The following is a 13,967-nucleotide window of genomic DNA, read 5'->3' as shown; positions in this document are numbered from 1 at the left end:
AGCCGAGCCCAGCTTCGGCGGCGGCCGCCACCCCGACTGACCCCCCCTCCCCTCAGCAGGCGCAGCCGCAGCCGCCGCCGGGCCCGCCGTGGCCGGCCGGGGCTGCCCCTCCGATGCGGCGGGCGGAATAAGCGCCTCGAGCCGGGGCCGCCCCTCCATGAAGCCTTCCTTGCCTTAGCCCGCCGGCCGCCTCTCCTCGCCCTCCTCCCTCCGCGAGCGGCGGCGGCGGCGGCGGCGGCGGCGGCATCCGGGCCCCGAGCCGAGTGCCATGGCGTCCAACACGGAGCGGGGGGAGATCCTGCTCACCGAACTGCAGGTAAGCGAGGCCGCGCCCGCCCCGGCCACTGCTCGGCCCCGCTCCCCGCCCCCCGCCGGGCACAAAAGGCGCCCCCCGCCCTCGCAGCCCCGCGGGAGACCGGGAAGGGGGGAGCGCTCGTTTCTGGCGCCAGGCCCTCGGAGGACGGGCGATCCCAGCCCGCTGCTTGCTCTGGCGGGCGGGAGACGTCTTCCGAGCAGGAGGACAAGGAGGAAGAGGAGGATTGTTTTTCCTGAGCAACGTCTTTTTCCCCCTCCCCCTCCGGCCCGGCCCGGTCCGATCCGGAAGCTCGGGTGCTGGTGCTGGTGCCGCTCAGACTTTCATTTTCCCTCGCGTTTGTCTGAGCCCCGGGGAGGAAGAGTGCGGGCACTTAGGAGCTGTTTACTAACCGGGAAGGGGGAACCCCCCGTCACTGAAAAGGGTGCGGGCAAAAGCCGGAGCCTGGCTCAGGAAGCCATTCCCAGATCCCACAGTTTGTTCTCTCCATCGCTTGTTTGTCTGCTGTCTCCCACTGGAGACTGGGAGCTCCTCGAGGGCAGGAACTGTGTTTAGCCTTTCTTTGTGCACCCATCTCTTAGCACCTAGTAGGCGCTCTATAAATGCTTATTGACTGAAAAAAGAAGTCAGCATGCATTTATCTACTGCCAGTTAGCATGGATTAAGCACCCAGTGTGTCAATCAACTGGTATTTATTAAAGCGCCTATTTTTTTGTGTTAAGTGTGCTGGGAAAGCATACCAGATTAAGCCCCGGTGTTATTCTTTCCCATTCTCAGCTAACTAGTTGGTGATGGAGGTGTGACTTTTGATTTTTAGACCTCATTAACAAGGGTTCTCCTTTTTCGTATCCTGGACCCCTTTGGCAGTCTGGGACACCTTCTCAGGGTAATTAAATTCATTCATTTATTTGTTTTAAACATTCATATCTTATAATTTTGAGTTCCAGATTCTCTCACCACCTACTGCTTCTCTCCCACCCAGTGAGAGGACAAGCAGTATGATAGGATAATATTTTTAAATGCATAAAATAAAATGCAGAAGATTATAAAGAAAACTAAACTTTTTGGCAGTCTGGTAAAACCAGTGGAACTCTTTCTCAGGATAATCTCTTTTCATTTATCTATTTATTTTTAATACTCATTTTAAAAAATTGAGTTCCAGATTCTCTCCCTTCAGCCCCTCCTGCCCCACCCATTGACAAAACAAGCCATATGATAGGATATTTTTAAATACATAAAATAAAATACAGAAGATTATAAAGGAACAGTGTAGTGAAACCAATGGGACCACTTCTCAGGATAACTCCCTAAAAATCCATTCCTTGTTTTTAGCATTCTTTTTTTTTTTCATTTTGAGTTCCAAATTCTCTCTCCTTCCAATCCCTCCCCCACCCATTGAGAAAGCAAGCAGTATGATAGGTTATTATACATTGCATAAAATAAAATACAGAGGATTATAAAAGAAACTAAAAGTTAGTGAAAGTAAAAATGCAATTTTTTTCTCCCTCCAAGTTCACGATCCCCTGATAACTCTCTCCAGTGGTATGTAAACCAAACTTCTGGGTTCACTTCTGTATCATTCCAGTGTCCTTAACTTGTTTGCATCTAGATTGAAAAGTATGTTGCATTTTTGTTGTAAGGTGACTATTCATTTGAACCTCTCATTAGGTTACTCAGAGGATTGGGGGTGGGAAGGTAGAGAGAGAAGTGATGTGCAACCTGTGTGTAAGGTTAAATTTTTATACCTAATCAGTAGCCGACTTAAGAAGTAAATAAGAAATATTAACTATTTTGATGCTGTTGGGATCTTATGTTTTTAAAATTAAGAACTACAGAAGTGGGTATAAATTCTGACTAAGCTTCAACAAATGTACTCTTTGCCACATTTCTCATATACCATGTATCAGGATGAAAACTTAAAAGGTAATGATTTACTACTTGGATTCTCTTTTTTTTTTTTTTTAAAACGCCTGAAAGAGGAAATACAACAAAATACTTTTAGGCAATTTTGCTGCAGTTTAGACTTTGTAACATTGATAATGTTTCTGCAAGGTAAATATTGAGTTTTTAAAAGCTATCTCTAGTATATCATGAGTGCATTCTGGCTACACTGAACTGATAGACATTCTTCCATATAAAATTCAAGAAATGGCAAATGCAGGGAATTTCACAGATAGAAATGGGTTGAAGAATAAGCAGTGAAGAAGATATGGAGTAAATGAACTAATTTAGCATTAATGTTTAAAGTTTTGAAACCTTAAGAAAAGTTACACTTTTCAGTCCTGAGTGAAAAAGATGTGAAAATATCACAGGAATATATCTTTTGTAAATAAGAGGACTAAAGTGTTTTTATTTTATTATTAGGAAAATGTCATGAATTTACATTCATATACTACTGCTAATTAGGAAGTCTTTATAAATATAAAAAACTTGAAAAATGAAGCCAAAGGGAAAATCCAGTACTTTGTCTTAAGTTTTATATGTGTGTGTATATATATATATATATCACACACATACACACATATGTATGTGTGTGTGTGTATATACATATGTATAAAATATGCATTGCACTTAATGTAATGCTCTTCTTTCAAATTAAACGTTATCTCCAAAAGAGACAAGATTGATGAATGGCATTGTTATTTTCTTGGTTGTGTTCATGTGTATCAGATTTGCTTTTTATTGAATATTTTGCTTTAATACAGAATTACAGTTTGCTAGTCTTTAATTATTAGAGTTAGAATGTGGGAACACTGATTTGGTGTTGTGTCTAAATTTAGTAGCAGTAAGATGTCTTAATTTTTACCATGTTCCTTTTTTCATGTTTTTTTTATTATTACTATTTGTTTACAAATTGTATTATAACCAGAAGTTTACTGGATTTTGTTCTATGTCAAATTATTTTAATTTGTTGGATTAATTTTAATTGGAATTGGAAAAATTTTGATTTTTAAGGGCCCCAGATACAAAACACTGAAGGAGAGTGATGTGTTAGGTATCAGTGTAGTAATGTGAAGTTATACTGAAAAGGAGATAGGACTGTACCTGTGGTTTCATTGGTGTAGGGAACTCCCAAATCAAGAAACTCCCTTTAGCAAGGTATGGTAGCATTTTTTCTGCATCTTAGAGTCATAGAGAGCTGCTTGGAGCACTGAGAGGTTCATTGACTTGCCCAGTCACACAGCTTGGTGTGTGTGTGGGGGAGGGGGGAGAGGTCAGAGGTAGGACTTGAACCTAGCACTTCCTGGTTCCAAGGTCAGCCCTACCACCACTGTGCCATGATGCTTCTCGTCATAACAATAGCTAATGTTTATAATCGCACTTTAAAGTTTGAGAAATGTTTTATGTACATTTTTGGATTTGATATTCAAAGCAACCCTCATTTAGGATACTATATTATAAGTATTAGTATTGATTATTACATTATTAGTAATAATTATTAGTATTAGTCCCATTTTACAGCTGTGGAAACTGAGGCACATAGCAGTTGCAAATCCTATAGTCAGATAGCTAGTAAATGTTAAAAGTCAGGATTAAACTCAGGTCCATCATTTTTTTCTAATACAAGATGCTGCTATTGCTGTTATTTCTTTGCCATTTGGGAGGTAAATGTTTAATACATAGGTTTTATGGCAAGGTTAAAAGCACTTTTTAAAAGACAAGTTTTTTGTTATGTTAGGAAGTGTTATTTACTGTTTGACATATCCCATCTTAAGTATACTTGGGTTCATTTGTATCAAATATGAAATAGCAAATGTTGTTACCTCATTTCAAAGTTAACGTTTTATATTTAGAAATGTTGCAAGTTTTTGTGGTTAATATCCTTCATGATCAAAATATAAGTTTTTAGCTATAGGAACCTAGTCATTCTTTAGTCTCTGAGTGTGAATTGATTTTGTTTGAAAACATAAGAATATTTTGGCATTGGTTATGGAAAGAAAGACTTGAGAGAATCTGTGATGGTAGTATTTCCTGCATTACCAATTGCAATCAGGCAGAATAAACCAATATATCTAACTTTGCTTGAAATACTGGAAACCTACCTAGCTGACCAGGAAGCAGGAATAAAGAAACAAATTCATTGGTTAATGATTCAGACTTTGAGGCAGAACCTTTGCTTCAGTAAAAAGGGTCATAATAAACAATTTTAGTCTGTAAGATTAATTTCTTATTCATTGTACATTGCTCTTGTTTATAAAGTATAGTCATGACACTTGTTTGTAAGATCAGTGACATTAAGGGTCATTTCTAGGTACAATGGATTGGTAAAAGTTGATGAATCATTAAATCAAAATGTGTGCTGTTTGTAATTTTGTAGGCAAAGAGAACTAAATATTGAGCAGCTTGCTCACAAGGTTGTAGGTTTTGGTCACTGTAACTTTATGTTTTCTATCCACATGCCTAATAAAGCCTTTGCCTTATTATTGTTCAGTCATTCACTTGTATCTAATTCTACGTGACCCCTTGGACTTTGTCCTTGGGGTTTTCTTGGCAAAGAGGCTGGTTTGTCATTTCCTTCTTTATTGTGCCCCCATTTTATAGATGAGGAGTTGAGGCAAATGGGGATTAAATGGCTTGCCCGGCCGAGGATCACACAGTAGACATACAGTCTGAGGTTGGATTTGAACTTAGAGCTTGCTGACTCCAGGCCTGGTGCTCTATCCACTGCACGTCCCAGCTGCCTCAAACTTTTGCCATATAAGTCCTAATTTCAGTTTCCAGTCCAGTTTACTTGGGCCAGATTTCATGCAAAATCAAAGACTGATGCTGAAGTAATTACCTTGACAGTTCAGTAATTTGCTTCCTTCTTGAACTACAGAGCTGATTCTTTAAGCTTTCTAAAATATGTGAACTGATACATGATATAGTGATTTTTCACTATAGCCTCCATGTTTTGTAGAATTTGTAAATATCTTTCCCAGAAAATTTAATCTTGAATCAAATAGTAATGTACATATTAAAACGTATGTAATTTCTTGACAGAAATAAGTTTATAACAGATTATTGTCATAAGAAATGTTTCTAATTCTAGATTATTAGCTGTGTTAACAGTGATTTGTTGCTCTGGTTATAGTGAACTTTTCTTAATGAATTAATCTAATACATCTAATACAATCTAATTTTTCTTCAGTCCTCTTCCATATTGGAGTTATTCCCAGAAACAAAGGATGAAGAATACCAATTCTGAAACCATTGGCTAAATCACTTAGAACCACGATGTTTCTTTAAAACAGATTTGTGGACTAGTCTCCATTCAAAATAGAAAAACACTTATTAACACTCTTAGAGAGCTCTTGGGCTTACTAAGTATTGAAGAGCTGCAATATTCTGTACTGTGTCTTTTCAGAAGATAGACTTCTTACTTCCTTCACATTGCGTGTTTGCTTGATTTCTGGGGCATAATGACCACTTTTACTTTATTTTAAGCTTGTTTTAGGATTGTAGTTAAAATACGACAAATACGTTACATTATTTTCCTCAATCTACACTGTCCTTACTAGTTTTTTCCCACCTTATACTCCCAAATCCCCAAAGTGTCTTCCTTTTTTCACATTTTTCCAGAGTTTGCAATCGTTATTTTATAATGATTTAGTGTTTTGATCATTTGACTGGAAGTTGTTGGGGTGACAAATGGATGTTGTGTAGAAAGGGTTTTTGGAATGTGATGGTAGGAAGGGAGTTAGTTTTGGCAGTTTAGAGTTATGTGAAGTCTCTCTCTCCCTCCCTCTCCCCCTCCCTCTCCCTCTTCTTCTCTCCCTCCCCCTCCCTGTCTCTCTCCCTGTCCCCTCTCTCTGCCCTCTCTCCTCCTCCCTCCCTTCTTTCCTTTCCCCCTCCCTTCTTCCCTTTCCCCTCTCCCCTCTCCCCTTTTATCTCTTCCCTTTTCTCTCTCCCCTCTCTCTTCTTTCCTTCCCCACCCCACCCTCTTTCCCAAAAGGGGACTCCAAAATGGGATTATCCATGGGTGAGGATACTGGATCTTCAGGTAGTATTGGGTGAGTGGTCTCCTTTAGAACAGTGGTGTCAAACTCAACTTAAAAGGGGATCCCTCTGGCCACTGTGTATTGACTTAAAAAAAACACACATTTACATTATTTATGTTGTATTATGTTATTGTTTATTTTGTTGAACATTTTCCAATTATTGGCTGCACTTGGGAATTTTGCTGTGAGCTTGCACAGTGGTAGTGAGTGGTGACGTCTCTGTTCCATAACATTTGACTTTTCTGTATAGGATTTGTTGGGGTTTTTTTTCCCTTTGGTATTGGAACAGTGGTTTGAGATGGTCAGAAATAAAATGAGACTACAGTATATAAAATTATAAACTAAGCAAGCTGTTGCCTGGCAGTCAAGGCTTTTCATGACCTGCCTTTTCCTTCCCTATCCATCCTTTCTCATTTTACTTTTCTCTGTAATTTACACCACAGCCAAACTGGACAACTCTGTCCTCTCGCATCTCCACGCCCTTGATTATTGTTGTTCTGCAGTTGTGTCTGACTCTTTGTGACCCCATGGACCATAACATACCAGGCCCTTCTATCTTTGATTATCCTATTCTTTATGTCTTAAACTTTCTCCTTTCCCATCTATTTTTATTAGGCATTGTGAATGCAAAGATAAAAACGAAACTTTGTGCTGTCTGGGACCTTAAAATTTAATACCTGTTCCTCCAGGAGATTTGTCCTGTTTCTGCCTGGGTGGGAAAATCTCTTCCTTCTCCCCCTTACATTACATGATATTTGTTTTGTTACATTATACTTCTCATAATGTAAATGCTTTTGATGGCAGAAGCTCATCTTTTGTACTTTCTCTAGTACCTAAAAGTCCTCTGTGTGCAGTAGGCATTTAATATATGTTTGTGGATTGACAGTAATGCCAGTAGTAAGTCTTTGGTATCCTTTTAACTATGAGGACTTGATAATGTTATTCTGAAGTATGGTTGATTATTACGATGACTTATAAAATATATTTTATCAAACAAAAGCACATCAATAAACACCCTATTTTGAGTGCCTGTTATGTATGCTTTAACCCAGGGATTCTTAACTGTTTTTTTGTAATGTGGATACCTTTGGCAGTCTAGTGAAGTTTACAGACCCCTTATCAGAATAATGCCTTTAACTGAATAAAATATATGAATACAAAGGAAACCAAAAGTTCATGAAAATAAAAATGTAAATTTCCCCCTCTTTCAAGCCCATAGATCCTCTGAAGTCTGTTCCTGGCCCTAGGGTGTCTAACCTAACTTTCCAAAAAATTGAATAGAAAAGGGAAACTTTTTTTTTCTTTGTAACACTAAAAATGTTTTAGTCTGACTCCTCTTGTTTCTGCCTTTCAGTCATGATAGCACAAGTCCAGGGAGTAGGGCAGGTAGGAGCCCCTGAGTGTCCATGTCAAGCCTTGGCATATGATTCCTTGAAGACCTGCCTTGCCTTTTTTTTTCTAATTTTCTTGGGATAATTTTTATGCAGTGAATTGTAGAAATTACTTAGGTGCAAAGAACATCATAAAGATCAGTGTCACATAGAGTACATTATTGCTGTAAGTGTAAATGGCATTTGTTTATAGAGAATTAATGTTGCATCACTTCTAGTAAAATGTATTGTCTCAAACAGTTGTCATATGTCTGGTCTTCTGCAAAATATCTTTAATTCAACTACTGTATAACAGAACCATATGACACTTAATATAATTAACTTTAATTACACAATCGAATCCAAACCTGGCAGCAAAGTTAGAAGGCAGTAAATACTACTCAAGTCTGTTCTTTTAAAAAAAAAAAAACTTAAAAACTTTTTCAAATGAGAAAAGGTTATGTTGTTAAGAAAACCATGCTAATGCTTTGAAAGCAGAAATATGTATCTTCATCTCACTAAAGTTGTAAGCTAATGAAACAGCATTTGAAGTTAACTCAATTATATTGTTTTTATAGTCTTCATAAAAATAAATGTGTACAAGATTACATACTAAGTATTTCATAGCTTAATGTTTTTAAAGAGAGTAATGAACAAGGACTCCTGAGAATGTATTTGTTGAATATACCTTTGAAATTAAATGTTGCCTTTTTTCCATTGTAACAGTAGAGTTATTGGACGGGAAGTACTTAATAAATTCCATGTTTGTATTTTTAATAAAAATGGCTTTCAATTTATCTGTCTAAAAAGCTCAAGATTTCTTCAAAATCTTGCTTATTTCTAAACAACTTAATGGGCCGGAAAGTATTTTTTTTTTTTTTAAATTTTGACCACATTCTTTTGGGAGATACAGGACTTAACTCAAATAGCACTTTCTTCAGGAGGCTTTTTGGGGTCTCTCTGGCTGCTAGCTCTTTTCCCTCTAAGGTTCACTTCCTTTAAGTTTCTTGAGCGCAAGAACTATTTTTTCTTTTTCTTTGTATTCCCAGCACAATGTCTGGTACAGAGTAGGTTCTTGATAATGTATTTTTTCCTTAATTACATATCAATAAAATTTTTAGCATTCATTTTTTTATAAGATTTTGAGTTCTAAATTTTTATCTCTCCCCTCTTCTGAAAATGGTAGGCATTTTGATATAGTTTTATACATGTGCTATCATGTAAAACTTATTTCCATATTTGTCACAGTCGTGAAAGAAGAAACAGATCAAATGAGCAAAAAACCATGAGAAAGAATAAAGTGAGTGAAAAAAATATGCTTCTATCAGCATTTAGAGCCCTTTAATTCTTTATCTGGATATGGATAGCATTTTCCTTTGTGAGTCCTTTGTGTTTGTCTTAGATCATTGTGTTGCTATGAAGAGCTGAGTCATTCATAGTTGATCATCACATAGTGAGCTGATACTGTGTGCTGTGTTTTCCTGGTTCTCCTCTTTTCACTTTGTAACAGTTTATACAAATCTTTCCAGGTAAATCTGCCTGTTCAATTCTTATTGCCCAATAGTATTCTGTTACATTCATATGCCACAGCTTGTTCAGCCATTCCCCAGTTTCCAGTATTTTGCCACTACGAATAGGGCTGCTATAAATATTTTTGTATATGTAGGTCCCTTTTTTATGATCCCTTTGAGATAAATACCTAGTAGTGGTGTTGCTGGATCAGTGGGTATGCACTGTTTGGTTGCCCTTTGGCCGTTGTTCCAAATTGCTCTCCAGAATGGTTGGATCAGTTCACAACTCCACTAACAGTGCATTAGTGTCTCAATTTTCCCACATCCTTTCCAACATTTATAATTTTCCTTTTTTGTCATATTAGCCAATCTGATTGGTGTGAGGTGGTATTTCAGAGTTGTTTTAATTTGCATTTCTCTAATCAAACCATTTTGCAATTTGAAAACAAAATAAATCACATTCTTAAAATGTCACTTATTAGCCAGTTACCTATAGAAAGAGAAAGCTTCCTTCAGAGGTCCATTTTGCAGTGATCTAATCATTGATGATCAGATTTCTCCATTACTGTTTTTCTGGACCTATTGCAATATATGACACTACTGACTTACCTTTAATTAGGATTATTGATTTAGAGCTAGAAAGGACCTTAAGAACCCTCTAATTACAGCTAAGAAAACTGGCCCGGGGAGAATTTAAGATTTGCTCAAGCTCACAAACATGACAAATGGAAAAACAGAGATTTGAACCCAATTCCTTTAACTCTAGCCTTCTTTCTTTTTGCCCTTGACCTCTGTGGCACTGTGCTATGCTGAATCTCCTTTGTTTTCATTTGTTCTTTTTCAATTTATTGCGTAAGAATAGACGTCACTTAGATTTTTTTTCCTATAAACCTTTCTCTGTATGTTCACGTTATCACCTTGATCTCATCTACTTTCACAGCTTCTCTATTATTTCTTTGCACATTACTCTCAAAATCCTTATTGGTAGCTCTAAATTTTATCCTGAGGTCCATTCCTATATTTTCAGGTACCCAATAGATTTCTACACTTGAATGTCTTGCTATTATCTCTAACGTAAACTATTTCTAAAACCAAGCTTATTATGATTCCTTCCCAAAGGAAAAAAGATTCTATTTTCCCTCTGAGCGACCTGTTTCAAGTAATATCACATTCTCTTAGATATTCAGCCTCAAAATATCAGTGATCTTTGACTCTTCCCGTCACAACCCCACCTCCAAACACAGATATAATCAGTTGCCAGATCTTGTTGATTCTACTACTACTTCTGCGTCTCTGTCCTCTCCCTTTATATTTAATACTATCCTAGTTTAGGTCCTCACTATCTCTTTCTTTATTTGTTTTGTTAAAATGTTTTTGATGTTTTTATATCAATTTTTATGTACACCAGTCTAAATCCTCTTATGATAAAGAAAAAGAATGATACAAATACATCTGATACAAAAACTTGGGCTGTGTATTTATATTATATTAATCATATGTGATATTCTGTCCTGTTATCCCTCTGCCTCTCTACTGTGAAAGAGTCCTGTTTCATTGTCTTTTATCCAGAACATTTATTCATTGATTTTTCCATTAGAGTTCAATTCGTTAATTATCTTTTCATTTACGTTGTTTTAAGAATTATTTATGCTCTTCTGGCTTCTTATTTCACTCTGTATATAGTTCATACAAACCTTCCTATGTTTCTTTGTATTCCTCATTTTTATTTCCTAATCAGTATTTTATTTCTTATTTCCAGCTCAACAATATTCTGTTGCATTTATGTATCATAGTTTTTTCAGCTGTTCTTCATCAATGGGTATTGCTACCACAAAGAATGCTGCTGTGAAAATTAGTATATTGGACCTTTGTTTCTATATATTAATTCCATTACGTATATGCCTAATAGCTGGATTGCAAGGTGAGTGGGTAGTTTTTTTTAAAAAATTCATAATTCCAAATTGAAATTCAATAATTAGACTACCTTGCATCTCCACCTACCAGTATACCTTTCTTCCCACAGCCCCTCTCATACTGATTGTTCTCATTTATTTTTCATCTTTGCCATTTTGCACAGAATGAGGTGAAAGCTGAATGAGGTTGGAGCTGTTTAAATTTGCATTTCTTGAGTATGATTTGGAGCAGATAGTCTTTCATAGTTAACATCTTATTTTAAAAGTCACTCTTATCTTTTGACCACTTAGCCATGAGAATGGCTTCTTGTTACATACTTGTGTCAACTCTCTGTATGGTTTTATGATGTTATACTGCAATTATTTCCCCCCATTCTATGATTTCTCCTCTAATTTCATCTTCATTGATTTTATTCATGCAAAAGCTTTTTAATTTTATATGTTTAAAATGTCTATTATCTTTTATGATTTCTTCTTTTCCTTTGTAAGAATTCTTTCTGTAGCCATAATTGTGAAAGTTTCCTGATCTTGTTATATTCTAATTTTTTACTGATGGTATTTGGCTCATCCATTTTTATTCTTTTTTGGTATTTGGTGTAAGAAATTGGTTTAACCTTAATTTCTGCTAAAAACGTTTTCCCTAGTAGTTCTTGTCAGAAAAGGGAGTCTTTTACAACTAATTTATGTTCTTGGGTTTATCAGGCAGTGGATTATTGCTTCTTGTATCTCTAATTTGTTCCACTGGTCTACTTTTTTTTTATTTTTTTAATCACTATCATATAATTTTGATGCCTGCTGCTTTATAATCTAGTTTGAGGTCTGTTAATACTTTCTATCCTTAATTCATACTTTTATCTCGTTATTTTTTTTGACATTCTAGATATTTTGTTCTTACAAATTTTGTTACCTTGTTATTCTTTTAAAAAAAATTCCTTAAGTAATTTGGTGTAGTTCTAATTCCATAGATTAATTAAGATAGTAATATCATATTTATTATAATAGTACAGCCTATTTATGAACAGTGGAGTATGCACATAGGAATATGTGTGTGTATATATTTAAGTAGGTCTTTATTTCTATCAGGAGTGTTTTGTAATCATATTTATATAAACCATGTCTGTGTCTTGCTTGGTTAACACATAGTTTGTAATATTTTGAATGGATTTTAATAGTTTTTTCCTCATTTATCTTTGTACTATATGGAAATGCTGATAATTTTTTGTGGATTTGTTTTGAATCATGCAACCTTGCTATTATCTTAACGAGTTTTTCACTGATTCTCTGGGATTTTCTTTGTTCATCATTATGTTCTAAATGTACCTCCCGTGCAGATAGTGAGTGTTTTGTCTTTACTAATGTTTATACTTTTGATTTTGTTCTTATCTTTGGGCTAGAGCTAACATTTCTAGAACTATGCTAAATAATAGAGAGAAGTGGTGCATTCTTGGTTTACTCTTGTTTGTACTAGAGTACAAAATTTCTAATCTTTCTCCATTGCAAGCAATGCTAGCTATTTTGATTATATCTTAGAAGGGCCTTTTTATTGTCTTTGATATCTTTAATTCTTGCCTTAATTTTTACAATGGATTCCTAACTGGTTTTCCAATTCTGCTCTATCTTATGCAGTCACTAGCAAAATCATTCCAGTGTATAGTCTAAAATAGTGGTGTCAAACTCAAATAGAAGGGGCCACTAAACCATGCATTAGGATTCCTGTAGGATTCCATATTGACTTAGAAAACCACGTAATAGCATGATCTCTGGTCTGCTGTATTTTTATTCTGTTAAGTATTTACAGGTCACATTTTAATCTGTTTGGGCCTCAGGTGGCCATGTGTTTGTCATCTCATGGTCTAGACTATGTTATCCCTGTTCAAAACTTCAGTTATTCTAGCATTGCTTGATTAGTGAGGTCCTCAGTGTGTCATTCCATGCTCTTCACAGTCTGGCTTCAAATTGTCTTTCCAGCTTTTACCTCTGTTTATTTCTCTTCATCATCATTATTATTATTATTATCATTATTATTATTTTGGTCTCTACCTATCATTCCGTAGACTTATATGGGCAAACTTCTACTACTGATCTGCTTAGGTACTGAAAATTCAAGTGACCTGCCAATTGTCACACATCTAATATGTATCAGAGTCAGGACTTGAATCCAGGACTTCCTGATTTCAAAACTATCCCTCTGTCAACAAATGTTCTGCTGTTTCATTTATTTTAATTAAGGTACAAGTTAGGACACATGAATTAACTCATAAAACAATGTTGTTGGGACTATGACCTCCTTCCCCCACCCCCAGCCTTTGTAGTCATTTTATGCCTTACACCTCCTCCACCCTCCTCAAGGTCCTCTGACACTGACCTCTTTGTTCCTTGACCATAGCACACCATCTCTCAGCTATGGGCATTTTCACTGGCTGTCACTCAGACATGAAATGCTCTCCTTCGTCATTTTTGCTTCTTAGCTTCCTTGCATTTTTATTTATTTCATTAAATATCTCCAGTCCCAACTAATATTCCATCTTCTACAGGAACCCTTTCACATTCCCTCTTTATTCTGCTGCTTTCTGTTGATTATTTTCCATTTGTCCTTTATATAACTTGTTCATCTATAGTTTTTTGTGTGTTGTCTTCCCCATTAGCCTGTGAGCTCCTTGGAAACAGGAAATGTCTTTTACAAGCTTTCTTTGTATCCTTAGCACTTAGCACAGTGCCTGGCACATAGAATATGTATACAGAGTAGAAGGAAAGTAATATGAGTGAGTAGGATTCTAGTAGCTAGGGATGTTGGGAGTCAAGGAAAAGCCTCCTACAGAAAATGGGACTTGAGCTAAGAGTCTTAAAAAAAAGCCGTGAAAACCAAAAATGAATAGTGG

At 36.5% G+C, this 13,967-nt stretch overlaps 1 protein-coding gene across 2 annotated transcripts in view; it reads left to right on the top strand.

Annotated features, from left to right (window-relative positions):
• The first annotated feature begins 249 nt into the window (after nt 1-249).
• The window catches only part of LOC114031066 (serine/threonine-protein kinase N2), a 170,512-nt gene continuing 156,794 nt past the window's right edge, over nt 250-13,967 (top strand). For both annotated transcript variants that reach the window (XM_027846085.1, XM_027846083.1), the window contains exon 1: nt 250-316. In XM_027846085.1, coding sequence (XP_027701886.1) covers nt 269-316 — 48 coding nt within the window. In that variant the 5' untranslated portion in view covers nt 250-268. The remainder of the gene's footprint in view (nt 317-13,967) is intronic.

Source organism: Vombatus ursinus, unplaced genomic scaffold (genome assembly GCF_900497805.2).
Source record: "Vombatus ursinus unplaced genomic scaffold, bare-nosed wombat genome assembly UNPS02015035.1, whole genome shotgun sequence".
Classification (NCBI taxonomy): Eukaryota; Metazoa; Chordata; class Mammalia; order Diprotodontia; family Vombatidae; genus Vombatus; species Vombatus ursinus.
Note: the sequence above shows the minus strand (reverse complement) of the source record. Positions and strands in the feature narration are given on the sequence as shown.